General features: G+C 40.0%; 3 protein-coding genes across 3 annotated transcripts; 2 read left to right on the top strand and 1 right to left on the bottom strand.

The window, feature by feature from the left end:
- The first annotated feature begins 5255 nt into the window (after positions 1-5255).
- PI4K2A (phosphatidylinositol 4-kinase type 2 alpha) lies at positions 5256-17761 on the top strand. Its single transcript, XM_083364488.1, has 9 exons — positions 5256-5773; positions 11707-11907; positions 13760-13891; positions 13979-14132; positions 14520-14581; positions 15366-15465; positions 15679-15812; positions 15938-15997; positions 16104-17761. Exons 1-9 carry the CDS (start codon positions 5273-5275, stop codon positions 16263-16265), a joined length of 1506 nt encoding a protein of 501 aa, XP_083220614.1. The 5' UTR covers positions 5256-5272; the 3' UTR covers positions 16266-17761.
- A 1319-nt stretch (positions 17762-19080) lies between these two features.
- AVPI1 (arginine vasopressin induced 1) lies at positions 19081-22315 on the bottom strand (the record flags this gene model as incomplete). Its single annotated transcript, XM_083364489.1, is given in 5 exon segments — positions 19081-19097; positions 19100-19230; positions 20300-20660; positions 21342-21431; positions 22102-22315. Coding segments are annotated over 4 exon segments (543 nt in total). The 5' UTR covers positions 21376-21431; positions 22102-22315.
- Positions 22316-25526: 3211 nt separating this feature from the next.
- On the top strand, positions 25527-27082 carry MARVELD1 (MARVEL domain containing 1). Its single transcript, XM_083365039.1, has one exon. It carries the CDS (start codon positions 25604-25606, stop codon positions 26129-26131), a length of 528 nt encoding a protein of 175 aa, XP_083221165.1. The 5' UTR covers positions 25527-25603; the 3' UTR covers positions 26132-27082.
- The last annotated feature ends 767 nt before the right edge of the window (positions 27083-27849 follow it).

Raw genomic sequence — 27849 nt, 5'->3', positions numbered from 1 at the left:
TCTGTCAACAAACACATCAATCTACAACCAGCCTACAAACCCCTCAGAACCCAAATCAACCGCACAGCCAACCAGAGATGGCACCAACCCTCAACCAACCCTTGCAAGCCCCCCTCCTACCAGCCGTTCACCTCCCAATGACCCTGACCTGATGTAACCTCTATTGCATAAAATTTAATGGGCTAGAGGAGTTATATTAAACAACTGTGGCCCATTTGGTTATCTTTTCAGAGATATTTCCTGAATGCCTTTAACAATGGACAAGCTTCTAATCTGCCTTCACTGGAAAAGGGAGGCAGCGAGATATTCAGGGATGTATTTGTCCTGAAATTAGCCCATGGTGAACTCTATAGCATAATCAAACATTAAGAGTTGACCACAGGAAATGTTTTACGACATTTTGTATTATGTCATAAAATGTTTTATGATAATTTTTATGTTGTTATTGTTGTTAGCTGCGAAGTCGTGTCCGACCCATCGCGACCCTATGGACAACATTCCTCCAGGCCTTCCTGTCCTCTACCATCTTCTGGAGTCCATTTAAGCTCACGCCTACTGCTTCAGTGACTCCATCCAGCCACCTCATTCTCTGTCGTCCCCTTCTTCTCTTGTCCTCAATCTTTCCCAGCATTAGGCTTTTCTCCAGTGAGTCCTTCCTTTTCATTAGGTGGCCAAAGTATTTGAGTTTTAGCTTTAGGATCTAGCCTTCTAAAGAGCAGTCAGGGTTGATCTCCTGTAGGACTGACCAGTTTGATCGCCTTGCAATCCAAGGGACTCGCAGGAGTCTTCTCCAGCACCAGAGTTCAAAGGCCTCAATTCTTTGGCGCTCAGCCTTTTTTATGGTCCAACTTTCACAGCCATACATTGCAACTGGGAAGACCATAGCCTTGACTATACGCACTTTTGTTGACAGGGTGATGTCTCTGCTTTTTAGTGTGCTGTCTAGATTTGCCATGGCTTTCCTCCCGAGGAGCAAGCGTCTTTTAATTTCTTGGCTACAGTCCCCATCTGCAGTGATCTTGGAGCCCAGGAAAATAAAATCTGTCGCTACCTCCATTTCTTCCCCATCTATTTGCCAGGAATTGAGAGGGCCGGATGCCATGAACTTGGTTTTTTTAATGTTAAGTTTCAAAATTTTTATGTTACAAAATATTTTATAAAATTTGCCAAATTTCAGTTCTGTGGCTATCATAGATTTTGGATTTTGCGCATGTTCTGTAAGCTAGCTCGTTTGAGGTACCTTGGTTCAAAAATTGTTGCCTGATGATGCATCATTTCACCCAGTTAAAGATTACACACAAACATGAGAATTTTACTCCTATGTAGATTACAACTGGAATAGCTAAGGTATATTAGCATTGAGGCTAGGCAAATATCAAAAAACTTCTGCTTTACGAACTTAGACATGTGTTTTGACCTTACCTTTGCAGAACATGGGATGGAGGTGGTGTGACCTTCCTGGGCCTCTCTGGCCTTTTAATACTATCAACCACGGTCTCCTTCTAGAGTGGCTTTGAGGCTTATGAATGAGAGGCACTGTGTTATGGTGGTTCTCCTCCTTCCTCCATGGCCTGTTCCATTCAATGTTGGTAGTGGTTGAGAAGTTAAGCCCGAGGCCCCTACAATGTGGGATGTCCAGTGCTGGAGCCTTTCGCCACTCCCTTTTAACAATTGCATGAAGCTGCTAGGTCTTCTGACATTTGTTGGCACAGAATTTAATATCATCAGTACACTAATGATACCTAATTATATATCTCTGGAAGGGGAGGTACTGGATTCAACTCAATCCTGGCAAGATGAATGGCTATGGATTTCTGCCCCCCCCCCGGTCTAAATAATAGTTTATTTTGACTTTGGATACAGTGGCATTTCACCAAATTGAGCTGGTGCACAATTGAGGGGGGGTGTTCTTCTGAACTCACAACTTCTACTCAAGGAGCAGATGGCAGTTGTGGCTAGGGGGACCTTTGCATAGATTTGTCTAGTGTGCTAACTGTTTCCTTTCCTGACCTTGCTCACAGTCACTCATGCCTTGATCATTGCCTGTTTGGATTATTGCAAAGCAATTTAAATGGATCTGCCCTCAAAGTCCACCAAGAAACTTCAACTGTTTCAGAATGCAGAGCATGCACAGTAATGAGCCTTGGTGGAGCAGTGGGCTAATGCCTCCTTAAGTAACACCAGCTGCCTGCAATTAGTGCAGGTTTGCATCCCACCAGGCTCAAGGTTGACTTAGCCTTCCATCCTTCCGAGGTAGGTAAAATGAGGACCCAGATTGTTGGGGGCAATTAAGCTGACTTTGTAATAATGCCGCTTGGGGGGTGCGAAAGCCCTAATAAGCAGGCATTTACATAGAATGAAGGCTACTGCTAAGCTTGTAAGCCGCCCTGAGTCTTCGGAGAAGGGCGGGATATAAATGGAATTAAAATAAAATAAATAAATAAAAATAAAATAATGCGGTCCCTAGGTTTTCTCATGTAACACCTCTGTTTTGTGAACTGCACTGCTTCCAGTTTCCTTGCAGGTGTAACTCAAGGTGCTGGTCATCACATTTAAAGTCTTGTTGTGAGGAGCCTTGTTCGTTGTAGTATGAGTTTTAATTGTATGTATTTTTTATAATTTTTATAAATTTGTGTTTTGTACTTTGTCAGATGCCCAGAGTTACAAGATGGCAGGCATATAAATTATGTAAATACACAATACCCCCCAAAACCATTATCTAAGTAAATAATCAATAGGTCTCTGGGTGATTGACCATATTAACAGGAAAACAGAATTTAAAAAAGAGAAGTAACATTGTCTATAATAATAAATAATAATCTAGCCTCAAGAGCACGATTTTTCTATTCCCTAAAAGGTTTTGGAAATAAATTACTCTTAATTAAATCATGTAAAATCATCTGAAATATGACATGTCATATTTTCTCATTCCTAATTCCAAATGAGTCATGAATATAGAAAAAGGGTACTGAATCGCTATAAAATTCCTAGAGGTCAAGCTACATGTTTACTAAAAATACCTATAACTGCAACATTTATTTTTCTCTTTCCTTAATGTGTCCTACAGTATCCTAACTTATTTTAGTAAGAGTTGGATAAAACAGTTTATAATGTAAACCAATCTGGGAGTTTACATTTTTCTCCACTGTGAAAATTTTCTTTTTTGTAGCATATGAGATCACCCAAATTCTTATTCTATGATAGCTAAGTGAAATTAAATGGATCGTAATCATTTGTTTAACTATGCTTTAGTAAATAAATCACATTTGACTGGTTTATAGATTGTACAATGCATTGAGCCATAAACTACACTTTAAAAAATAGAGTATGTTAATCCAAAAGCAAACAAATTAAGTTATTCCCTTTCTATTGCTTGAATCAAGGTATCCTAATGAATGGGTAAATGGAAGAATTTAATTTTAAAAATATAAACTTGAGTACCACAACAGTAGTTCAATGTTATTTTTCATTGAATAATGGACATATATGTGACATCCATATGATTATTCTATAAAGATTTCACACATGACACAGCCAGCATGCATTGGAATGAATATGATTGTGAATTCTGTTTATATTGATATTAACAGTTTTGGTGAAATCATGCAAACACTTGAGAAATAAAAATGTTTTGCCAGAAAAAGGTTTCATTATATTCAATATATTATGCAACTCTTATGCTAAGCAGTTCTGAATGAAAATAATGAAATAAAACATGTAATAGTGTCCAATAGCTTATGATTTTGAGATGTACACTAAAGCTATTAAGGAAGTGGGAAGGGGATTAAATTTTCAAGTGTTTATAGCTTAAAGCAAAACATTCTCCCTTCCCCCCCTTTAAATAGGAACTGGCACTTTGAAGAAGGAAAGTACAGCATTTGCAACACAGCGTTGGCGGTGGGGAGAGGAGGGCAGGGATTGGCAAGTGTGCATGCCGTTCTGGAATGAGTTGAGACAGAGTTGTGGATGTAGGAGTTGCAACTGTTCTCCAACATTTTTATCTCACAGCAGCCAGAAATACCAACTCTTGTCAATTTCCCAACCTTAGAATAACTGAAACAAAACGATCAGGGCAGCAGATAATTAAAGCAGTTGAGTTCTAACAGGATTTATTTACTAGACTTTTTCCCCTGCCTTTATATTTTATAAGTAACTCAAGGCAGTAAGCATACGTAATACTCCTTCCTCCTATTTCCCCCCCAACAACAACCCAGTGAGGTGGTTTGGGCTGAAAGAGAGTGACTGGCTCAAAGTCATCTAGTCGACTTTTGTGCTTAAGGCAAGGAATAGAATTCACAACGGTCTGGTTTTTAGGTCAGCACCTTCAGCGCTGCACCAGACTAGCTCTTGGGTAGGAGGAAGACAAATCAAGAAAACTGTCCAGTGACTCCATGATTCAGTGAGAATGTTGTCCTGGTTCCCATGCTGAAAGTGAATGGGGGTGGGTAGAAAATTCTCGGAAACCAACGAGATCATAAATATACAGAAGGTACAGCCAGCCATTCCCTAAGAAAAGGGAGTCTTTAAATATGGATTATTGCGATTAAGGGCTATGGGTTAACTTGCTACTTCCCGCTACAAGTTTTAAATCCCTTAAATGCCATGTAGTCCGTCCGGTACGATTGTAATGCCAGCCTTTCTGTAGCCCAGGCAGTAGGATATATAATGTATTATTTTTTGATTTACAATAAAATCGTATGATATTCCAAAGCGGTATTATATGTACATGAAGTATTACTGTAGTGTACATTAACATAGCGAAAAGAATTGTGTGTAACATATTGACAATTGATCTTTGCAATCAGCGCAGAATACGTAGGTGTGAGTTTGCAACGGAGCTATAGATGACTTAAAATGTCTTCAGCATAATCAGGAGATGATACAGTATACAGTAAAATGTATATGTAATACAGAATGAAGGCGGGGCTCTGCTCTAGATACGGAATTATGGCAATAGGGGCCTAGTGAAAAAAAAACGGATCGAAAACTAAGGAATGGGTGCATATTTAATCTCCATTCAAAAGGCATGACTTAGCGAGGAAGGGAGAGGCGGAACTCTACATAATGAAGGGGCGTACGCTGGGCAGCACAAGCTTTGCAAATGGACGATGGGCTCCCTAGTGGGCGCGGCTTCCGGGCACCCTGCAAACAGGAGGCGTGGCCTCGCTGTGATTCGCTGATGCTACTCTGGCGGAAACGGCAGTGGCCGCGGGCCGGTGTCAGGTGATCCGAACTGAGCGGCGTTGAGTCTGAGACCGCGGGGCCGCGGTTTATGCGTGCAAGCGCCCATCCGGGGTTAGATCAGCGCCTCGGACCGGCTCGGCCTATGGATGAAACGAGCCCGCTGGTATCTCCAGAGCGCGGTCCGGCTCCGGGGTATGGGCTGCCTGGGGGTGCCGTGCGCTCCCCGCCCTGCCCCGCTGCCTCTAGTGCTCCCGCTGGACCGTGTCCCTGTCCCTCCCTACCGGGATCCCCCGCAGGTGGCCGCGACCGGGAGCGCCAGCCACTGTTGGATCGGGGCGCTGGTGCGGAGCGTGGAGCCACGCGGGGCACTGTAGCAGTAGCCGGGGCGATCCAGACTCAGGCTCCAGTGGGGGTCGGAGTAGGGACCGCCGCGGGTCGAGGTGAACGGGAGCACCGGAATGAATTTCCCGATGACCCAGAATTCGCCGAGGTAGTGCGACTGGCAGAGCTGGCGAGCGAACGCGGAATCTACCCTGAGCGCATCTACCAAGGTTCTAGCGGCAGCTATTTCGTCAAGGATCCACAGGGGGTGAGAGATCGGGGCTCGGGAAAAGGATTCAGATCACGGGACGAGGGAATAAAGAACAGGACGGGGTTGGTTGCTTTTTTTAAAATAACTGAAGGGCGGGAGATAGGATACAAGGGTTATGGAATATTTGCAGTTGATACCTTTCTTTGTCAGTCCCTTGCGCCCCCTCCCCAATTCTGCATTGACTTTTGCTCACTCTTTTTCCTTCGAAGCCAGGTTTTCAGAATGAGCTATAGTACTGGAACTGCTTATTCTGCTGCATTAAAAAAAATGACACCCGACATGACTTTGTCATTATGGAAGATTTAATTGAATTAATAAGAGCACATTTAGAAACCTAGATAATGATGTTTAGTGAAATAACTTTGTTGCATAGTGACAGTTTCTGTTTGGCTCAAAAACTTTGTGAACTATGTTGAGGTATCAGTGAAATTACAATCAAAATAATATTAAATATGCTTGGTGATGTAAATTTTTGGTTATCAGGGTGAAATCTCTTGCATGTTTTTGAGAGATTGGCATAGTTTTTCCAATTAAAAGTTCAAGTTTGAATTTTCTGTCTTGAATGAGCAGACCTGTTTAATTAGTCGGTGTCTATGGTTTGCCACCTATTCTGAATATCTTAGTTATTACTTTGTTGGGTCTTGATATTTTGGTGCTGCAGGAGCCTTATGTTGATTAACAATTTAAAAATGACATTTAACATTGACATACACTTTCCCCCTCATCTTTAAAGGTTTAGTAGTTTATCTTATCAGTATTAACAATTTCTAGTTTTTATTGCATAAACATCACTGTAGTCCACTGTCTTCTTTATTCAATATATATTATACAAATTTTATAATGTAATAAAACAACTTGGGGAAAAAGGATATTTTGATGCTAATACATGTTTTTGGTTGACATGATCAATTAACAGAATAACAGAGTTGGAAGGGACCTTGGAGGTCTTATAGTCCAAACCCCTGCTCAGGCAGGAAACTCTATACCAGGGATCTTCAACCCCTGGTCCCTGGACCGGTACCAGGCCGCAGCATGCCAGCAACAAGCCAAGCCCCATCCACAAGATGCAGGTAGCACACAAAACCATGCCCCCTCTGTTCCGCAGAAACCTCTCTCCATGTAACCTGGTGCCCAAAATTTTGGGGACCTCTGCTCTATATACCATTTCAGACAAATGGTTGTCCAGTCTCTTCTTAAAAACTTCCAACTTTCTGGAGGAAAGTTGTTTTACTGATTCATTGTCCTAGGTTCCTTCTCTCGTTGTTTAGTTTCCATCCATTGCTTCTTGTCCTGCCTTCGGGTGCTTTGGAAAATAGCTTGACTCCCTCTTCTTTCTGGTAACCCCTGAGATATTGGAACATTGGTATCATGTCACCCCTCGTCCTTCTTTTCATTAAACTAGATATGTCAAATTCCAGCAACTGTTCTTTATATGTTTTAGCCTCCAGTCCCCTAATCATCTTTGTTGCTCTTCTTCACTCTTTCTAGAGTCTCAACATCTTTTTTGCATTGTGGCGACCAGAGCTGGATGCACTATTCCAAGTGTGGTCTTAGTAAGGCATTATAAAGTGGTATTATTTAATTTGTTATACTTAAGTGTTTATGTTGGATCTGAAGTGGAAGTTTTCTAATACGTAGTCCTATAGTGCAGTATATGCAGTCTTATTCAAGTAATACTGCTGCTAGCTTTTGGTTCTATTTTACAAGTCACACATGAAGATGATCAATCTGAATGTTAGTAGGAATACAGTCCGGGTACAGTCCTTTGAACTATTTTGGATTCTTATAAATTCAATGGCTGCCTTTTAGCAAAACATTGCTTTGGAGGAAAATAGCTGCTAACCCTGAAAACAACTCCTTCTTTCCTAAATTTACTGATCTTTTGAACAAAGCAGATAAATCTTCAAAACTTATACTTGGGTTAATTCTGCATACAGTATTGAAAATAATCTCAGCCACTCATATTTGGGTGATGCAGAGTATATACAGAAAAGAAAGCTGAAAAACATCAGACAAGTTTGATTTGCAGAAGAATTTTTATGAATTACTCCCTGTTCGCCTTTTCAGTTTTAAAGTGAAGGTTACCATTTGCCCTTTGCTTTCCAAACAATTTTTGCCATGGTTTACTCAACCAGCTTTCGAAAACCAATGCAACTTATTCCTGTTTTTCCCCCATTGGTCATTGATGGCAATTAAACTACAATCTTTTTTTTCCTTTTGAAACTCAGCTTTTTAGAGAAGGGGTTAAAATTATATGAAAATGATATTAATCCTTTTGTAGCTATTTTAGTGTGTAAGCTTATTTGGAGGCAGGTAGCTTCTCATCTTACTGCTCTATAAAATTTCATGTACATGAACAATGATACATGCATTCTATCAAAAGCACTGGAGAAAACAATAGGAATATTTTTTGTTATTTTTACTGCTATGAGAGTCCATGGGCAGAAGAATAAGGCATCGCTGGAATTGGGATCACTCAACGTTTAAAATTGATTTGGGTAAAGATTAGATGAAGAAAAGATTTGTCTGTGCTTGTGCTTATTTATGTATTTGCAACTCAAAAGAGGTTTTAAATTCTCTTGCTCTCCAATTCTCAGGTTGAAGCTCACGTAGTTGTTTTTTTAGTTTAGAACATTTTTGAGACTTCGGTGCTGCTGTTTGCATTACTGTTTCTCCATCTTTAGGAAACTGGGCATTTCAGTCTATGGTTCAGTTTTACATACTGTATCATAATGTGTTGAAATAAGAGGAGCAATTGATCACATGGAGAATGGGATGACAAGTTTCCGGTCAGCTGCAGTACATTCCCATGTTTCTATAGGGCTGACTGTGTTTGTAGCCTGATGGTTCTCCTTGTGACTTATTATATCTAACTAAATTAATTTGGCTCCTTTATGCTGGGTATCCAAGTGCATGAAATCATAAAGCATTACAAATCTTTTCATTTCTTGTGATAAGAATTCAGGCTTTTCTTTTCTGTTTAAATTAACTTCCTTTCTTGTTGGATTTGTGGAAGTTGCAGCTGAGATGAATCAAACTTTTGTGTTGATTCATTATATATCACTATAAGGGAACTATGTCTTGGAGTTTAGGACTTGGTATCTGAGTTATCTGCTCCCAGTTAGCCTTGCAAGATTAGTGTTGGGTCAATGAAAACTATGAGATTTTGCTGTGGAATTTGGTTATGTTTGCTGCACGAGTGGGGCTACAGCTAAGTTGTTCTATTACTTATTTACTTATTTATTAGTTGTGTGTTCTGTCTTTTCTCCCAAATCTTAGAATGGCATATATATTCTCTTTTCCTCTTTTATCTTCACAATGAAAATTCTGTGAGTTCAGTTGGTTTGACCTAATCATTGGCCCAATGTTTTTAATCCTAAACTATTATTATATTTTTATCCCACCTTTTATATATATATTACTCAAGGCTGTGAACATACCTAATACTCCTGTCTCCTATTTCCCCATAACAAAAAAATCCTGTGCGGTGGATTGGGCCAAGAAAGCGCGACTGGTCTAAAGTTACCCAGCTGGCTTTCATGCCTAAGGGAGATCTAGAACTCACAGCCTCTTGGTTTCTAGGCCACAACTTTAACCACTACACCAAACTGGTTCTCCTATTTGATTACATCTGGCTGAGGTCAGACTTCCAAATCTGGTATTCTTGGATATACTGGACTACAAATACCATAATGTCCACAGAACGATCAGTAAGTCATGCTGACTGGAAGAAATGAGACTTGTACAGTAGTTCAGTATATCTGGTCATTACTAGATTGGGAAAAATTTAGGAATATGCTTTTCTACTTGATTAGAAGGAGTAGTTTAGCTAGTATTTAACACTGAATTGACAATATGGAAAGTCTAGTTTATCAGAAAAGCATCTGCTGTTAAAGAAGTTGTATTTCAGAGGCAGTCAGATCAGATAGCGCAAGGAAAGGGCTACTTTTGGTAAATATTTTCTGAATATCCCTACCTGAGTATGCTGAAGTTTTAGATTTCAATATATGGTTCTTGGGAACCCATTTTAATTAAGCTTCTACATAAAAATATTCCTTAAAGTGATTTTTTGATAGCAGTGATGTTCCCATCTTCAATTTTTTGCTCTTGTTTTCATAAAAGTATTGATTATATCTGATGGTCAAAATGTGTTATGCTAACACTTATTGTTACTAGTATATATATATGAGTCAAGTAAATCAAGACAACCTATCCTTTATTTTCTCCCTTGAATTTTATCTGTAAAAATTTTTCTACTGTTTGGTCACTAAAATGGGAATAAAAAGGCTGAAGGTGGAGCTGCTGGCTTGAAGCCTTAATGGCTAAGCTCTATATCCAAGATTTAGCAAAATTATCTGTGCATTGTTCAGGGGTTCAACAAGTCATGAGACCCAGTGAGTTTTTTTTATAAAACAAAAGTCTTTTGTGAAAATAAAATCAATTACTATTTAAGTCTTAAGTTCCTCCTCTCCCAGCAAACTCACTCAAACAGGCTGCTTCTTTTTATATCAGTATTGTGGAAGACTTAATTTGGGGAGAGAGATGAGAGTATCTAAATTGGTTTTATACTGATTTATGTTCATCTACTGGAGTTAGTGGTGTATTACCTCACAGAGTTAGAGCAGGAGGGAATGGAAATCCTTTGATTAAAAATTGCTTTATTGTTTTTGATGCCCTTTTTCTTTTGTAGTAAATAGGAAGGACTGCCGGCCGTTGCCCCATGTTCACTAAAAACAATCCGATGTTGTAGTTTTAATTTGTGCTGTATTCTCACTTCTCAGATCTGTAATCTTCCTTTGTGCAGTTGCATTCCCTGGACCACATGCAGTTAGATTATCCAAACCTCTCTCATTGCTAAAAAATAAACTACACTGCCCTTTTAAAATAAAAGCTGAAGTTGGAAATCAAGGCGAAGTGAAACAAGATATCCTCAAATTCTGGAGCAGAATATATTGCCGGCGGACAATACCCAGTGGGAGGGCCTTCTTTGTGGGTGCGCCTGCCCTTTGGAACCAGCTGCCTGTAGAGCTTAGGACTGCCCCTGACCTTCGCTCATTCCGCTGGGACCTGAACACCTGGCTCTTTGAGTTTTCTGGCCTGGACTGAGAGTATTAATTGGGGTTTTCATTGGATTTTAATTGGGATTTTTGTTTATTCAAGGTTAATGTAATCATTTTAATTGTTTTTAATTTTTGTATTATTTTTTTAAAAACCTTGTGAACCGCCCTGAGTCTTAGGGGAGAACGGCGGTATATAAGTTAAATAAATAAATAAATAAATATTGACTAGAATCCTGAAATATCAGGCAGAAGTCTAGGAAGAATGTATTGTTTCTGTAAAAAGAGCTTTCTTCAATAGCCTTTAAAAGCTGTTAAAGAGCTTTAAACATAGAGTTATGTATTGCCCAAGATTATTTTAAATTTGGTTGTGTGGTTTATGTCTGATTTTTGTTTTTCCCTCTGTTTTCTTTACACAAGCCTCTCAACGTTTTAGACTATTTTTTTTAATGTCACAGTTGCTTCTTTATTAATTGAGATCAATACTGTCTTGTGATGTGTTCAGAGCCTTATATTATTATCCTGTGTATTTTCCTATGGGAGGTTCTTTTCAGATCTTTTTTCCTTTATTATGGTGACAGTGTCTTTTACCAGAGTCATGGTTTTCAGTAGCCTGTGCTTTAATCTTTTGATTTTATTGATGCTTAAACATAAATAATAAAACAATACCCAACATCAGATGTTATTAAACCTCCATGTTCTACTTAAAGCCTTTGCCTCCTTTACGAAATTCTTATTTCCTACAAAGAAAAGGGAACGAGAGGGATTAAATTCCCTAGTCATACATCTTGAAGCTACAAGCTGGGATATTAATTTTCTGTGTTGCCTTTGTTAGCAATATATTAGTAATGTCTACTCTTCTGTCCCTCTCAGAAAATTATTGGTGTGTTCAAACCAAAGAATGAAGAACCGTATGGGCATCTGAACCCAAAGTGGACAAAATGGCTGCAAAAACTTTGCTGCCCCTGCTGTTTTGGAAGAGATTGTCTTGTTCTCAACCAAGGATACCTGTCTGAAGCTGGTGCAAGTCTTGTTGACCAAAAGCTGGAACTGAACATTGTACCTCGCACAAAGGTGAGCCATTCATAAGAGAGATAATCAAATGGGATTAAACTGTGGATCATGAGGCTTGGAACAGGAGAATAGAATAGAATTAGAATAGAAATAGAAATAGAACCTGGAAGGGACCTTGGAGGTCTTCTAGTCCAGCCCTCTGCTCAAGCAGGAGAACCTATACCAGGGGTGGGCAACCTTGGCTCTTTTATGACTCGTGGACTTCAACTCCCAGAATTCCTAAGCCAGCATGGCTGGCTCAGGGATTCTGGAAGTTGAACTCCACAAGTCATAAAAAAGTCAAGGTTGCCTACCCCTGACCCATACCATTTCAGACTAATGGTTGACCAGTCTCTTCTTAAAAACTTCCACTGTTGGAACATTCACAACTTCACAACAATATTTTCCTACAGTTAGAGAAAACCCAAGGGGCTTTTGGATTGCATTCAACTTCAACTCCTACCTTGTTTGCCCGTTGGCCATGTGATTCAGTCTTATGGAAGTTGCAATTTGGAAATACCTGAAAGGTTGATTTCCCATTACTATATTTGAGATAGCCAGTATGTCACATTTTCCAACAGTGACATTTTTCCTTCCACTCTCTTTTTAAATTTCAGGTTACTTATTCCTAGTCCAGGGAATATTTATAACTCTCAATTATATTTGGTTAGAGACAATGGTTACTTTTGAAAAAATACCTGTTCTTTTAAAAAAAAGACACTGCATAGAGGAAATAATTGGTAGTAATGGGAGAATGATTGTAAAAAATGTTTTTAAGAAAAAATATTTTTGATCTTACTTTGACAGTTAAGCACATGAAACATGCAAGATTGCTGATCTTTTCCTCAAATGCACTGACTTCATATTGATTATTCTAAGTCCCATATTTGTTTGCAATCTTCAGTATAGGAATTGCGGTAGAGAAGTAAACTGCTACCTATTTTTTTTTAATTGTAGAGGGTATATAGGGAATGGCCTTGAAGGACAGGAAGAAGAGCTACTACCAAGGTAACAAATGGGAAAGTGGGGTTAAGTCCCTTCCCGAAACCAGTGTGAGAAAACTTTTCTGACAGGCCACTCCTTAGTTCACACAAAATAAAGTGAGGGAGGGGAGAAGCACATTCAGACTTTCAAGATTTAAACCTACATGACATTGGTTACTTGATCTGGTCTACCTTACAGAGCTGACATATGTGTTATAGCATGACTGGCTGAGGAATTCTGGGAGTTGAAGTCCACAAGTCATAAAGTGGCCAAGGTTGGGGACCTCTGTGTTTTAGGATGTACACTTGACGCTAATCTCTAATTTCTCATTATTTTCCATTGTTGTTATATGTTTTTCAAGCTGTTTAAATTCTATGTTCTACCAGATGGTTAGAACTTGTTCTGGACAGACAGGTCTGGATATGCTTAGTGTCAGTGCTGCAAACATTGACATGTTTTTGCACTGACAATATAAGAGACAGCCTGTTATTTTAATTGCTTCATTTGGGAGGGAGGAATCACCCGGAAGTTGTGATAAGATTGCAAAAGCCCGCGTACAGAATGGGAAGCGAAACCTCATATGTAAAACTAATTGGATAATGTGATTTATGACGTGTCGATAAGGGCGGGGATTGTATGTGTGTTATGATGGGTTTGGGGGGAGGAGATTTCAGATTCTGGCATCCCTTCATGAGTGCCGATGTTTCGTTTCATTACTAAGACTTTTTAGATAAATAATATGCCTGCAATTTGTTTGATTTGTCTCATTCATCGGAACCATGACACTTAGATTTAAGCAATTCTGACTTTGTTCTGTAAATGGGGATTGCTGGATGGCTAGTATAGATGAGAGAGAAACTGATTGTGAACTGCTTATAATTTCTTCAAGGTGGTGGATTTGGCTAGTGAAACATTTAACTACAGTGCCATTGACAGAGTGAAGTCTCGGGGCAAGCGTCTGGCCTTGGAAAAAGTGCCCAAGGTTGGGCAGAGGTTTCATCGAATTGGTCTTCCACCAAAGGTAAGGGGATAGTGTTAAGAGAGTGAGGCATTCAATATTGTTTTTTGGTATGTTGCTCTTGTTAAGGTACTTGCTTCTTATTCTCAGGTGGGTTCCTTCCAGCTTTTTGTGGAAGGCTATAAGGATGCAGATTACTGGCTGCGGCGCTTTGAGTCTGAGCCTCTTCCAGAAAAGAGTAACCATCAATTGTTGCTACAGTTTGAGAGATTGGTGGTGCTGGACTATATTATACGCAATACTGGTAGGTTCTGCCTTTTCCTTTTTCTTGACGTGGAATGCTGATAGAAGTTATTCATATTGAAAATGCTTGTTCGGTGTATACATTCCCCAGTGTCTACTTAAATTTTTTTTTGTCAAATCAAGGCATTGCTCCATATGGCTCCATATTGCTGAAATGTACTAGCTACAGCTTCCCAGAATTCAAACAGGAATCTTTTCCCGCCATTTCTGAAGATCTTAAGGACTGGGATCTGGGTTCTTTGGGCTGGAAAGGACTTTCTTCCTACTTCATATTCCAGTGATGCTGTATTCCAGTAACTTTTTCCTCCCGTAATATTGGGATGTGAGGTTTGTTATCTGTGGTGAGATACTTCTCTGTTTTCTAACTGTGCATTTCTATTTCTTTCAGATAGGGGTAATGACAACTGGCTGATCAAATGTGATTGCCCCCTGGACAGTACAAGTATGCAGGTGAGTAGGGCCCAGTGGGGCTCTGACAATTCCATATGAATCTATGGTACAGAAAATAAGGGACTCTCAGAGACTTGCATATAATGTCCTGAATGGAACAGATCTAGGGAAGTGGCTCAAACACCAGAAATCCAGATTAATCATGTACAGTAGAGGTGTACGTATGATAAAAATACTTAAGACGTGTCATGTGAACTATATAGAAATATTAAAGTTAGCTTTAAGCATATAGAATAATGTAGAGATCTAGGATTTGCTAGATCCTTTTTAGGTAACTTAGCAAAAGTACTTTGTGGCATCTTGGTTTTATAGGAGGCAACATATGAAAGTGCATTAATAATGTCAGTAACCCACTGGAGTCCAAGCATACCAGTTAGCACTGCTTGGTTTCCCTTTGCAGAACTATGTTGACATAGTTTAAGAGCCATGGTGGCACAGTGGTTAGAATGCAGTACTGCAGGCTAATTTTGCTGACTGCTGGCAGTTTAATTCTTAAAGGCTGAAGGTTGACTCAGCCTTCCATCCTTCTGACGTTGGTAAAATGAGGAGCCAGATTGTTGGGGACAATATGCTGACTCTGTAAACCGTTTAGAGAGAGCTATAAAGCACTGTGAAGAGTTATGTAAGTCTAAGTGCTATTGCTATTGCTATGATCAGCATTCCATTGTATTGACTTTGGGGCAATGAGTCTTTTGGAATTATATACATTTTCTCCTCAACTAATGGACAATGATTGCTGGGATTTGTATCATTTCCTGATGCAACGTTTTCTGTTTCCTTGTAGGACTCAGAATGGGTTGTAGTAAAGGAGCCTGTAATTAAACTGGCAGCCATTGACAATGGTTTGGCTTTCCCTCTTAAGCATCCAGACTCTTGGAGAGCATGTAAGTACTCCAAGTAAAAGAAGCCATACTAGTTCATTGTATGTATTTTTTTTCTCAGTTTGGATGTTGGTGAAGAGCTAATTTCCTGATGTTCTTTTAATAAGTCCACGGTGTTAAGCCCTGAAGTGTTTCCTTTGTATTTGAATCTATGCTACCCTCATTGCTAGTCTGGCTTTATGAGCCTAATATTTGCCTTCTTCCTTCCTTCACAAGATCCTTTCTATTGGGCATGGCTGCCACAGGCCAAAGTGCCATTCTCTCAAGAGATCAAGGATCTTATCCTGCCAAAGATTTCAGACCCTAATTTTGTCAAGGATCTAGAAGAAGATCTCTACGAACTCTTCAAGGTAACCAGAAGAGCAAGTTAATATCAGAATATTGTGGGAGGCACCCATTTTTCTCTAAGGACAATTAAGGAGCAGGGATGTAGATGCCACACCCATCCTAACTAGATATGCTATTTCTTTTATAGAAAGATCCAGGCTTTGACCGAGGCCAATTTCATAAGCAGATTGCAGTAATGCGTGGTCAGGTATGTACTTAGTCCCTCTGGATAGATGGGACCTGTGTTGGGCATTGGGCAACTTTTCCCATTTATACATTAGCTTGATATTCAGCTTTCTTTCTTCTATTCCTAGATCCTGAACTTGATGCAAGCCCTGAAAGATGGCAAGAGCCCTCTTAACTTGGTCCAGATGCCTCCTGTTATTGTAGAGACTGCTCGCTCCCATCAGCGCTCTGCCAGTGAATCATATACACAAAGCTTCCAGAGCCGCAGGCCCTTCTTTACCTGGTGGTAGCAGTTGCCTCTATTCTCAGTGAAGAACTTGAGAGTGGGCATCGTTTGAGAGCAAGCAATCAACCCTCCAGACTGAGGTTGCCTGCTGTAGATGATCAGAAATGTAAGCAGGGTCAGTCTCAACTCTGCACGTTCCCAGTGAGAAACTAGGGATGTTCATTAGTCTGATTGCTGCTGCCCTCTCTTTGGGCTGGACATGTCTAATCATCAGCCCAAGCATGACAGCATTTTCTAGCAGGAGCCTGCATGCCATGCCCTTTTGTTTCAAGATATCCTTCTAATGTTCATTTGGATGGACATCTCCTACAAGGAAGGGCTGGTGGTGAGGGGATAATCCAAATTGGATGGAAGCACTTCACTGTGTATCACTGCCAGCCTTATTGTTCCTTCCTCCCTTGTTGCACATTTGTTATTCCTGTTGAAAGCAGGTTTTCCTGCCCCGCTGAATTTGCTGTTTCTCTTGTCCAATGGAAGACCTCCTAGGGTGTATGTCTTGGAGCTGTTCAGTAGGGAATGTGGCTATAATCAGAATTTAATCTGATATAAAGTAACTTATTGAGGATTGGGCCAAAGCCAAATGTAACAGCTTCAGTTCCACTTAGCATAAATAATAGGGCAGATGGATTCTGCAAGACAACCGTAGAGAGCAAAAATTAGTGAGCTTCCCATTCCTCAAGTGGCTAGGACCAAGGGCCTCAGATACTGGATTTTAATTTGGTTTTAAATTATCCATCCCATGCTCATACATTCATGCTCCACATAGTCCTAGAGCAAACAAACAAGAGGTTATATACTTACCACTATTACCTTGGGTTAGCATTTCAGACACATTTATTATATATTACCAAGAGTAAGCAATAGCTGTCTCTCATCTCTAGAAATGGTGGCTGATTTAGGAGAGAGGAGAGACTATTGCAGAGGCAATGGTGTGTCAGGTCCTACAGAGTGGGAGTTCCATTGGGCTGATTTGAGCATTGACAATCTGTAGGGGGAGGAAAGTGGGGAGGGAAATTCTCTGTGGGATGCTGACACGGGGAGATATCCTCTACAGGGCTGTAGAGAATTGTAAGAGGAAGGTAGAATTTCTACCATATCAAGATGTTCTATGTACAGTGGAATGATACAATGATTGCTGCTTCTCATAGGCTACTGTACTAAACTTCTGGCAACAAGAAGTTCTCATTTGAAATTTTCTATATAAGTTTTCCAGTTGGCTACTTGGCTGCTTCCCAGACCTACAAGAAGAGACCTTTTACTAATTCCAGCTTCCTGCCTCTTCCAAATAAAGTCCTGATACGCTGAATGTAGGACCTCTTTTTCTCTGGTGTTGCTGGTTCAAGAGACAGCTTCCTGCATTTTGCTAGAAGTGGCAGGCAGAAGCTGGCACTTAACTTTTTTGCCAGTCCGAACTGAAATGTGTTGTTCTTATGCACTATAGAAATGTATGTAATATATTTAAATCAATGCAAGTCTCTTCATAACAGATCTGCAGTTACAGAGTCAGTCTCTTGTGTGTGTTTATGTCTTCTGGAGTTAATAAGAATGGGATTTTCCCCCTTCACTAGCCTCACACCATGCAGTAGAGCTGCAACTGTGCCTTGACATAACGACTGACTTGTTTATTTGCAGGGGCATAATAGGCTACATGAAGATAGCATCAATGGTATGATAGCCTGGGTTAATATATTGAGTGAAACTAATTACCTACAAGGTCAAATGATTCCCTAATAGTTGGAGAAGGTAATCATTTATCAAACTTGTATCCTACCTGACTCCCAATGATTCCAGGTGGCTCACAATTAAACAATTTACAGTAAAATTAATAAAAGATGGCAAGCTTGACAGACAAGATTGATCTTGCCAAAGATCTTATTTTTATATTTTTATAACCTTATGCATATTATGAGCATATGAATATAGATAAGGATTTATTAGACTTTGTCATGCTTTTTCTGCAGTTGTAGGAAAAAGGCACTTGCCTTCAGAATATTATGTGTGTGCATTTGTGGCAGTGCAAAAGCATTTAGTTCTATCTGCAATAGATTAGCAAACATTGAGAGCTTGCTATGCTCACTAAAACCTTTTATTTAAATAAACCTTGCCAGTTCAATGTTGTTTAAGGCAAAGGTAATCAGCCTACAGTTCTAAAAATTGATGTAGCCCTTGGTGTATTTTCATATCACTTTACTGGAAGAAATGATTCCAGACCTTTGGCAGGGCAGTCTGTTGGGCAACAACAGATGAAGCTGGTGATGTGAGGGAATGTGGCTTCCTATATCATGATATCATAAAGCTGTTACACTAAGGCCTGTATGTGTTTTCATAGGCTAGTAGACAAAATATAACCACGCAATGCATAATGACCAAATCGGTTTCTCTAAAACAATTTGTAAAAGTAGATCAGGTGATGGAAGATACAGAAGCATTTATTAACTGTTTAGGTACACCACCTCTGAATAGCAGTAAGTTTGCATATGTGGAATAAGGAAAAGTAATTTCTTCTGCATTCCAATTGTAAATTTCTCAAAGATCTCAGGAGAAAGCAGTTCTGGACTAGAGAGACATTTGAACTCTTCTTACATTTAGACAGGAAGCTTTATTAAATATACACCATAAATAGTCAGTATACGTAGTGTTTGTGCTTTGACATAAACTGATCAAGTCTCTAAATTAGCAAACCAAAGTGCTGGAGAGCAAAAGAATTTTTAAATTTTTTTCTGCTGTTACCTGCAATCATTTGTCAAACATTCGCCCTTTAAGGCTTCTCCAGGCTAGTCTGATTACACTCAGCCACAATCATTGGCATAAGATCACAATCATTTTTCATTGTGTATGTAGCCACAACCATCTCATTTTCCTTCTTCCTATATTGGGAAGCAATGTAGTGGCCACTTCCATCTGCTGTCTCTATCTCTTTCTTACTGTCACCATGAACAGCAGCAGAAGATGTATTACAGTCTTCAATCCTGTGGGTCAACAAAAATCTCATTAAGAATTGCATTATACTCCTTTTTCTTAGAAGCAGACAATCAACATAATCCTTATGGAAGCAAAGCATTGTGATGCTAGTTTGCTAATATAACAAAGAGGAAAAATGCTTACAGCTGCTCTTCAACTCAATATTCTCTTGCTGTGTTAGCAGAAGAATATATTCTCCACATATTTTAGACTACAATACATCCATAATTTGCCATGAGTCATGCTGGTTAGAACTGATGGAAAATAAAATCCAAATAATCTCACAATGTCAGTTTACGGTTGATTTACAGCTTGTTTAGCCGTGATGGATATATTGTGCTTTAAAAAAACAACCCTTAACAATGGGAAGGGAGAAGAAAGAACTTGCCCAGGGTTGTTTATAGCAAGCCCAGATGGCAACAAAATTAGAAAAACAAATGTTTCTTGTGATGTTTTGATGCAAGCTGTGCCCCTTACATAATTGCACATCATAATGCAGCTTCCAAAAGGTAGAGGTTGAGTTGAAATATCACATGATGCATTTTATCATTTTATCTCTCCCTCTGCAGTTTCCTATAATTTTGCCTCTTCTGATCTGCAATATTGTAAATTATTGACTTACCTATTCAGTTATATGAGCTAAAATCTTTTTTTCCTTTCTGAAAGCCTTATAAAAATCTATTCTACATCAATTTTGTTACTACTGTAAGTAATATCCATGAATATAATTTAACAAGGTGGTTCAAGATTGGACACCTATTAAAGAAACTTTCCAAATACATGCTTTTATTACTGTTTAATACTTATACAATATCAATTGTATTAGAAATATATTCCAGTTGAATGGTTCACAGTTCACAACTGAATAGTGCAGCAGCTAAGTTTTACTTTCTAAATACATGCCAGAAAACCAAGAAAGTTTCAATTAAAAAACCCCAAGCTAAATAAATACCTTATACAGTACATTAATCAACTGTGAACCAGAATAAAAATATGTTCATACTCTTAGTTGAAAGCAACTGAAGTTGCTGTACCAGCAATTAAGAAGCAGTATAAGAGCAAATTTCAACATCATACCTTAAGTGACTGAAGTGCTGTAGCTCTAGCAGCCTACTACTACTGCCCTTTCCGGATGGAGGCCTCCCATTGGTTTGCAGCTTCAGTTTTCTCTGCCTTCTGTGAAGCTGTTGTAAGGCCCGAGTAATGCAATGGCTTTCTGCACGCTCCCAAATTAGCTGGGCTCGTTCTTCTGCTTGCATATCCCCACTGCTATGGAAGAGATGACGTAATTGCAGTAACCCCACCCCCTGGAAAATATTGGCAGATGCTCTCTTTCTGGTACATGATTTAACGATTTGATTCTGTGGCAAGTCACAGGTAATAGAGGCTGGGGTTCCCATGGTGCTAGGATCTCTCCATATTGTAGTTAGTGGTGGTTCTGTAGAAGAGATGAAACCAGGAAGAAACAGATTGGTTAACTGTTCCCTTCCTTCCTATGGTATCATAACCTGGATCCAAGGGGAAACAACATGCACAGATGTTTAATAGCCTTAATATGAGGTACCTATAGGTCAGAACTAAGTTTCCTTATAACACAGTTGGTCCTAATTACTCCCAGAAGATATGATTCCTCATAGAAGAGACAGGAATTATTTAAGTCATTAAGTCTTAACTCTCTACTCTGTGCAAGAGTCCAAATTAAAATATCCATGACAGACTCCTTTCTCTACTATTGTGGTTATTCAGTTATGCAATATTTCAAGAGTGTTAATTCAGAGCTTTTCATTGTCTTAAGGCACTGGCATTATTCAGATGTCACAGCTTAATGTGAAAACTGTATGGAAATTCATATATAGTAGTAGACAGAATGTGTATTGTCAAGACAGGGCTTGCACATTTCCTCAATCAGCAGGAAATACGAGCTCCAGGTTATTCCACCTAAACTGAGATGAGTACCAGGGTGGATCCATTTGGGGCGGGAAGTTTTCTCAGTCAACAACAGGACAATTTTTCTCATCAGCCTTTCAGGTTCTGACATGCCTTGTGTTTGACAAAGCCTAGTAACAACAGCTACGATTTCCTATGAAAACCGTACCCAACCAAATGCCCAAAAAAGTACCTAAGAAATGTGAGCAACACAAACGATGGACCATCAGCAATTAGAACGGAGTCGTATTTGCTAAACTGGCAGATTATGTCAATGAGCCAACTCGATTAATCCGTCAATTTGGTTGAACAGGCGGCGTGGGGAGGGGGGGAAGAGAGAGAGAGAGAGGGCTAACACTAAGGTCTCATTTTTCAGGAGGTAAAAACTGCATCCTTTTACAATACTTAACACTTATTTGTTCTACAACACCGGAGTTTGAGGAGGCTAGTTTTTAGAAGGGTCCTGAATTACAGAGAGACCTAGGTTTGGATACATACTAACGCAGGGGTCTTCAAACTCGGCCCTTTTGTGACTCATGGACTTCAACTCCCAGAATTCCTTAGCCAGCGTGCCTGGCTGAGGAATTCTGGGAGTTGAAGTCCATGAGTCATAAAAGGGCCGAGTTTGAAGACCCCTGCACTAACGGGTAGCCTTTCAATCGAATGGGCCTTAACTGAATTCTCTCCGATATTCGCCACTGTCAGCTACCATTAATATTATATAAGAAGTACTTCCCTGCGAGTCATTAAATCCACCGACTAATTTAGGGCAAAATCCTCGTTTCAGAGAACCCGACCCCCAGCCCCACGCGATCACTTTGGATTTTTGGCAGCAGAAAGGATGTCAAGGCGGCCATGCTACCCTAACTAAAATGAATTTCATCAAAAGGAATTTGTCTGAACTGTTGATAGAAAAATCTTCGAAAGGTCTTTCGAACAGCATAAGGAATCACCTTTCTCCCCGCCCTTCTCCATCCCATCCAGAATTTTAGAACGGCAATCGAGGCTGAAGCCGAGACTTTCCAGATCTGCAGGCACTCACGGACCTGGCGTCTGCCGTCCAGCTTGGGGGTCGCCGGCCCTTCAAAGGCTCTCGAAGATCCGCCAGAGCCTCTCAAGCCGACCTCCGGCCATTCATACTCGGCTCCTGAGAAGATACGTTTGGCCAATGGAGAGAAACGACAACACACTTCTCAGCCAATCCGTTCCGCCGCCTCTTCTCCAAATGCAGAAGAGAATGCTGTAATCTAGCGAATAGATTGAGGGCGAGGGCGGGACTGTGAGACCTCTTTTGGGAACACGTGGCAGGCAGGGCTATTGACGTCAGGAAGGCGGGAGTTAGCCTGCCGAGCGAGAGGACGTTGTAGCCTGGAAGTTCGCTTTCGGCGGGGCGTGTGTTTTTGTGTTCAGCTCCTGCACAGACACTCTTACCTCGGTTCAAATACGGGCCGCCATCCAATATAAATAGACGGCCTGTAACTGTAACTGCATAGCGTCACAGTCACGATTTTATTTTATTTTATTTATTCATTCATTAAATTTATATGCCGCCCATTTCGCTATCGAAAACAGCTTTGGAGAGTTTACAATTTTTCTCCCCGCCGCTTCTCGGCTTCCTTGAGGTTTCTGTCCATTGGCTTGTGTTAAAAGTCCTGCTATTTTCACACAACAGTGTTAACTTCAGTATACCACCAGCTTCTCTGACAGCCTGTCAGAAAAAGAACAATCTGGCTAACCTAGCACCATGATGGCTTGATTCTTCCCATACTGACGGAAGAGAATATATGTAGCTCAGGGTTGAACTGTGGGGTCCTTAGCGCTCTTAGTTTTGTAGTTTCCTTGCAGACATTTCATTACCCAATTAGGTAACATTATCAGTGTTAGTAGGGACTGTTCTTATTCTTATATACTAGTGACTTGTCCTGTTAGCAGGGCTTTTTTTCTCATAGAACTCTCAGAACGGAGTTCCAGCACCTTTTTTGGATGGAAACTTGTAGGGTAGGCAAGGCGGGTTGTATGACATGTGTGAGTTCTGGCACCTTTTTCTTTTACAAAAAAAGCACTGCCTGTTAGTGGTGGGAGTAATCTTGTGATTCCTTGATTAAGCTGTTTACTATTAGCTTGTTTGCATTTGTAGTTCCTTCATTGGAATATTGTTTATTTCTTGACTGTTGGTCTGGTGTTAATTTTTATGTTAATCTCTGCTCTTATGAGTGTTGTTTGCTGATTGGGAGGTGTTTTGTTGTTTTTGTTTCCCTTCTGACTTTTTGAGTGTCTCTGAGTGGTATGTAGATGTTTATCTCTATGTGCCTGTTGATGGTTGATTTGTCTGAAGGACAGGCTTCCGGGAACTTTTAGACTATTTGATCTGATATATTATGTTTTAGTACCTATACTGTATGTGGAAACTACCAAGAGTAAGGCACTTAACAGTAAAAACTGAAAGCTCAGCTTAAGAACAAATAGTCATGTTAAGCCACCTACTCTAGGTATTTTCCACATATAGGTACTAAAACATCATTTATAAAATCAAATAGTCCAAAAATTCCTGGAAGCCTGTCATTCAGGCAAATCAACCATTAGCAGGCACACAGAGATAAATAACATCTACATACCACTGAAAAAGGAAACAAAAACAACAAAACATAGATTCTGTGTAGTCATTAAGAGTCAGCACAAATTTGATCTCACATATTACCTTTGATATTTAACCACATGCAGCACATAAGAATGTGTTTGCAACAGCATATAAAAACAAAATTAAGTTACAATGATACAAAGAATAAGCTCTTTTATGTCAATGAAAGGTTCAGTTGTGGAGATTGTTTATTTATTTATTTAATTTCTATACAGCCCTTCTCCCGAAGGACTCAGGGCGGTATACAGGGCAATAAAAATACAATAAAAATACAATATACAGATCACGGCGGAAAGAGCGAAGGTCAGGAGCCATCCGGAGCTCAACCGGTAATTGATTCCAAAGGGCTGGCGCGCCCACAGAGAATGCTCTCCCCCTGGGGGCCGCCAGCCGGCACTCTCTGACCGGCGGCACCCTGAGGAGGCCCTCTTTGTGGGAGCGCACAGGACGAAGGGAAGTTGACGCCGGCAGCAGGTGCTCCCATAAGTAAAAGTGAACTAGTGAAACAGAATTTAAAATGCATCATAGTAGACAGATTATGAAATTTACAGCAAAAAAGGAGTTTAGTTAGACTGGAATTCATCTGGGATTCATTTTATTTATTAAACTTCTCTGCTACCCATATAGCATAGTGAATCTAGGCGACTTAAAGTTATCCAATAAAAATATCATATAAACATTAAAACAATAAAGACCATACATAATTTTAATTGTCCAAGCTGAAAGGAAGGCAGCAAAATTTGCATGGGGAGGAGGTGGGATTTGTCTTAATCCATTAACGACCTCCAGGATGCCACTCCCCCATTGGGGCTTCAGGCAGTTGGCAAAGCCAAGTCTCCAAGCCTTTTTTTCCAAGATCAAAAGGGTGGGTGTGGATTTCATCTGGGCAGGCATGATATTCCAGAGGCACCATAGCACAAAAGGCTGTCCTCCTGGATCCTGCCAGCTGAAATTCCTTGATCAAAATTTGAAGTTGCTATATGGAGCATTTATTTTCCTGACAAAGGTAACTTGCATTGGACTATAAATCCAAAATTTACTCCAGTCATTGCAGTTACAGTATACCTTGGTGAACAGCTCCAAGTCCCTCATCCTACAGCTTCTTAATTTAACAAAAAGGGAGTGGTTTTCAGATTATTTACGGATGTGATTAGATCAGCTTTAGTGTGAGACTGATAAAAGTTCTGCTTACAGCAAAAAGAAAGGAAGGCTTAAAAGATCTTCTAAGCCTAAGGATTATGCTTGTTCAAAATCAAAGTTTGCCTCTCTGCAATCTAAAGAATGCAACAGAATTTAAATGCCAGAGCAACAAATGAAGAAACTATTTGTACATTTAGCTTTACATCTTCAAATTCTTTCTAGAGAGTTTAATAAGTGACTTTCACTTGGCCCTTCTCCATGCAGAAGGGAGGAACTGAACTTGATGTCTGCAGGGTCCATGTTTTCTCTAGTAAATCTTTTTGGTTTGGCAGAGCCTTGTTGGCCCAAGTAGTAACAGAGCTAAGGAAATTATAATTCTAAAAAAGGCAGCCTTCAGAATTTTGTTAAAGTTCTTGGCTAGAGCTACAGGGGCAATAGAGAGAGGGAGGGAGTTGTAAGAGGAAGGAGAAATGAAATGTTCCAAAAAAAGGAGGGGCAAGGGTGGGAAAGGGAGAGCTAGAACAGGAAATTGAGAGGCCCTAGTGTAGGAACAACTGCTAAGCTGCAGATGTTTGGCAGCTGCAGACAGAGGAAGTGCCTAAGAGGGGAGTGAGATTTGCTCGGCTGAAGAAGGCACCAGAGGAGACAAGAGCTGCGGAGGACTTAAGTGGTATAACATGCCTCTTCCACCACCCCCTTCCTCACCTCCACCCCCGTGTCCAGCATCTAGAGAATCTCTGAGCCTGAATAGGCCCTTCCTACGAAGCCTGTTAGGAGGGCTGCGTATAGCACAGCTGCTGTTGGGTGCTGTCTGCTGGGTAACTTTAGCGGCGCACAAGTATGAAGGCGCAACCTACTTTGCAGTTTTTGCAGCAGTCCTGGTGTGGCTTCTTACCTTGGCTCTCTTTGGGCTCAGTTTATTGGGCCGATGGACTCTGATGCCTGTGCTGGGGACCCGCTGGCTCCTAACAAACATTCTGCATGACCTGTTGCTTGGAGTGATTTTCTTCACGGCTGCTGCAGGCATCATAGGCTACAAGGCGCGGAGCATCAGCTATTGTACCCTGAAAGGTTACAGCCTGCCCTGCAGTTACACTGCCTACTTAACCGCTGCTATCTTTGCTGGTATAACTGCCTTCCTGTACTTGCTCTCAGGACTCTACTGCTTGGTACGGCGTTTCCAGGGGCACCATGATATCATCTGATAGATGCAAGAAGTTCAAGAAGTACAAACAGACTTTATTCAACTAGATGGATAAGCCTAGCATACAACTAGCCTATAGATATCTTGCTCCAGATGCCTTGTCACCTTCCTATGGAAAACCCGATGCATTCCCTCTTTTTTATGACAGTTATGAATGCTCTTACCTCCAGATGACTGATCTTTTCATCCACAGTTGGATGCATACTGTCATGACCCAGAAGCTAAAAGTGATGCATTTTAGTAGGAACACCTGGGAACCACATTGTGGAATGTTTTTTCTCTCTCTCTCTTGTCTTCTTTCATTTTGGCAGGAGGATTTTGATGGGTCTGGGAAGTTTTGATCTGATCTATACTTCTAATATATCTGATTGCTATAAGAAGAATTCAGTATTATCACCTTCTGGTATACAATATTGGTTTTTATTATTCATGCTATCCTGTTTTGATTCTTAGAAATGAAATGTTCAGATTTTATATCCTATGGGCTTCTTGAGGTTTTTGCTGTTGTTGTTTTTACCCAGGAACATTCTGTTTTAAACAGATATTTATATATAATTATTTACTGTAAACTTTTAAACTTTTGAATACACCCCTGATAGCATTTGTAGCATGATTATAGTAATGTGTTTTTCAGAAAACAGAGGGATGAAGCAATGGTGGGATTCAGCTGGTTTGCACCAGTTCGGCAGAACCGGTAGCTAATTTTTTGTTGCTGAGGCCCAGAATGGACTTCCAGAAGCGGCATCCACACAGAGAACCGGTTGTTCACATATTTGAATCCCACCACTGGGATGAAGGCTTCTGCCATCTGAAACTATGTACCCTCTATTTGAAAGAGACGATTTTTAATCCCAGATGTATGCTAATTAAATTTAGAAAAATAATACATTTTGAATATGCTCAGAAATTATTTTTATTTTTGGGTATTGTTTAATATGTCCCAGAACTAAGCTCTGCCTCCATGAATGAATACCACTTATGGGTTTCAATTCACAAAAGAATTGCTCAAATAAAACCTTCTGTGATCTTGCCCCGTAGATGTTTCTGTATATATTATTATTATTTAACTTTGATGAAATCTCAGTCCATGTTCTGCATTAAAGAGGCCTTTCCTAAAATTGTTTCCTTCAGAAGCGTGGGATTCTATTTCCCATCTGAAGAGAATTGTAGAAATATTTTTGTCCAATGTTCTTGAGAGTACTAGATTTGGAAGCCCTTTTACAGCAAACCAATAATTATAAATAGGAGGTAATGTTCAGAGTAATGGGGCAAAAGATAGGGAGCGGAGGCCCTACCTAGAAATGGAAAGGAGTTACTGATAATTAGCTAAAGATACATTTGGAATTAGGGTGAATTATAAATTTTCTCTAGTTAACTCCTTACATGCTTTAAGTTTATGCAGGGTATTTTTTCCAAAAACAGGTACCTTGAAATAAGGCTTTCCAAGTTTATTTCCTGAAGCCTCTGTTTTATGCAGACTTTCTAAAAATACTGAGAATTTGGATCTCAATAAAGATGTCTGACTAGCAAGGGACAGAGCTATTTTCCAGGCTCCAAGTGTGGTGTAGCTCCTTTGATGATAGTGCATTATATACTTTTGTTATAATCTGGAAGCGTTTGCAATTTATTTTGCATAAAACATATTCAATTCAACTTGAGGCGAGTGAAAGTACAATTCTGTAGTGTCTGAGAAATTCTGAATATAAATATGCAATTACC

This window comes from Vipera ursinii (assembly GCF_947247035.1).
Source record: "Vipera ursinii genome assembly, chromosome: 5".
In the NCBI taxonomy this organism is placed as follows: Eukaryota; Metazoa; Chordata; class Lepidosauria; order Squamata; family Viperidae; genus Vipera; species Vipera ursinii.
The sequence above is the reverse complement of the archived record's forward strand: the minus strand, read 5'-3'. Positions and strand labels throughout refer to the sequence as shown.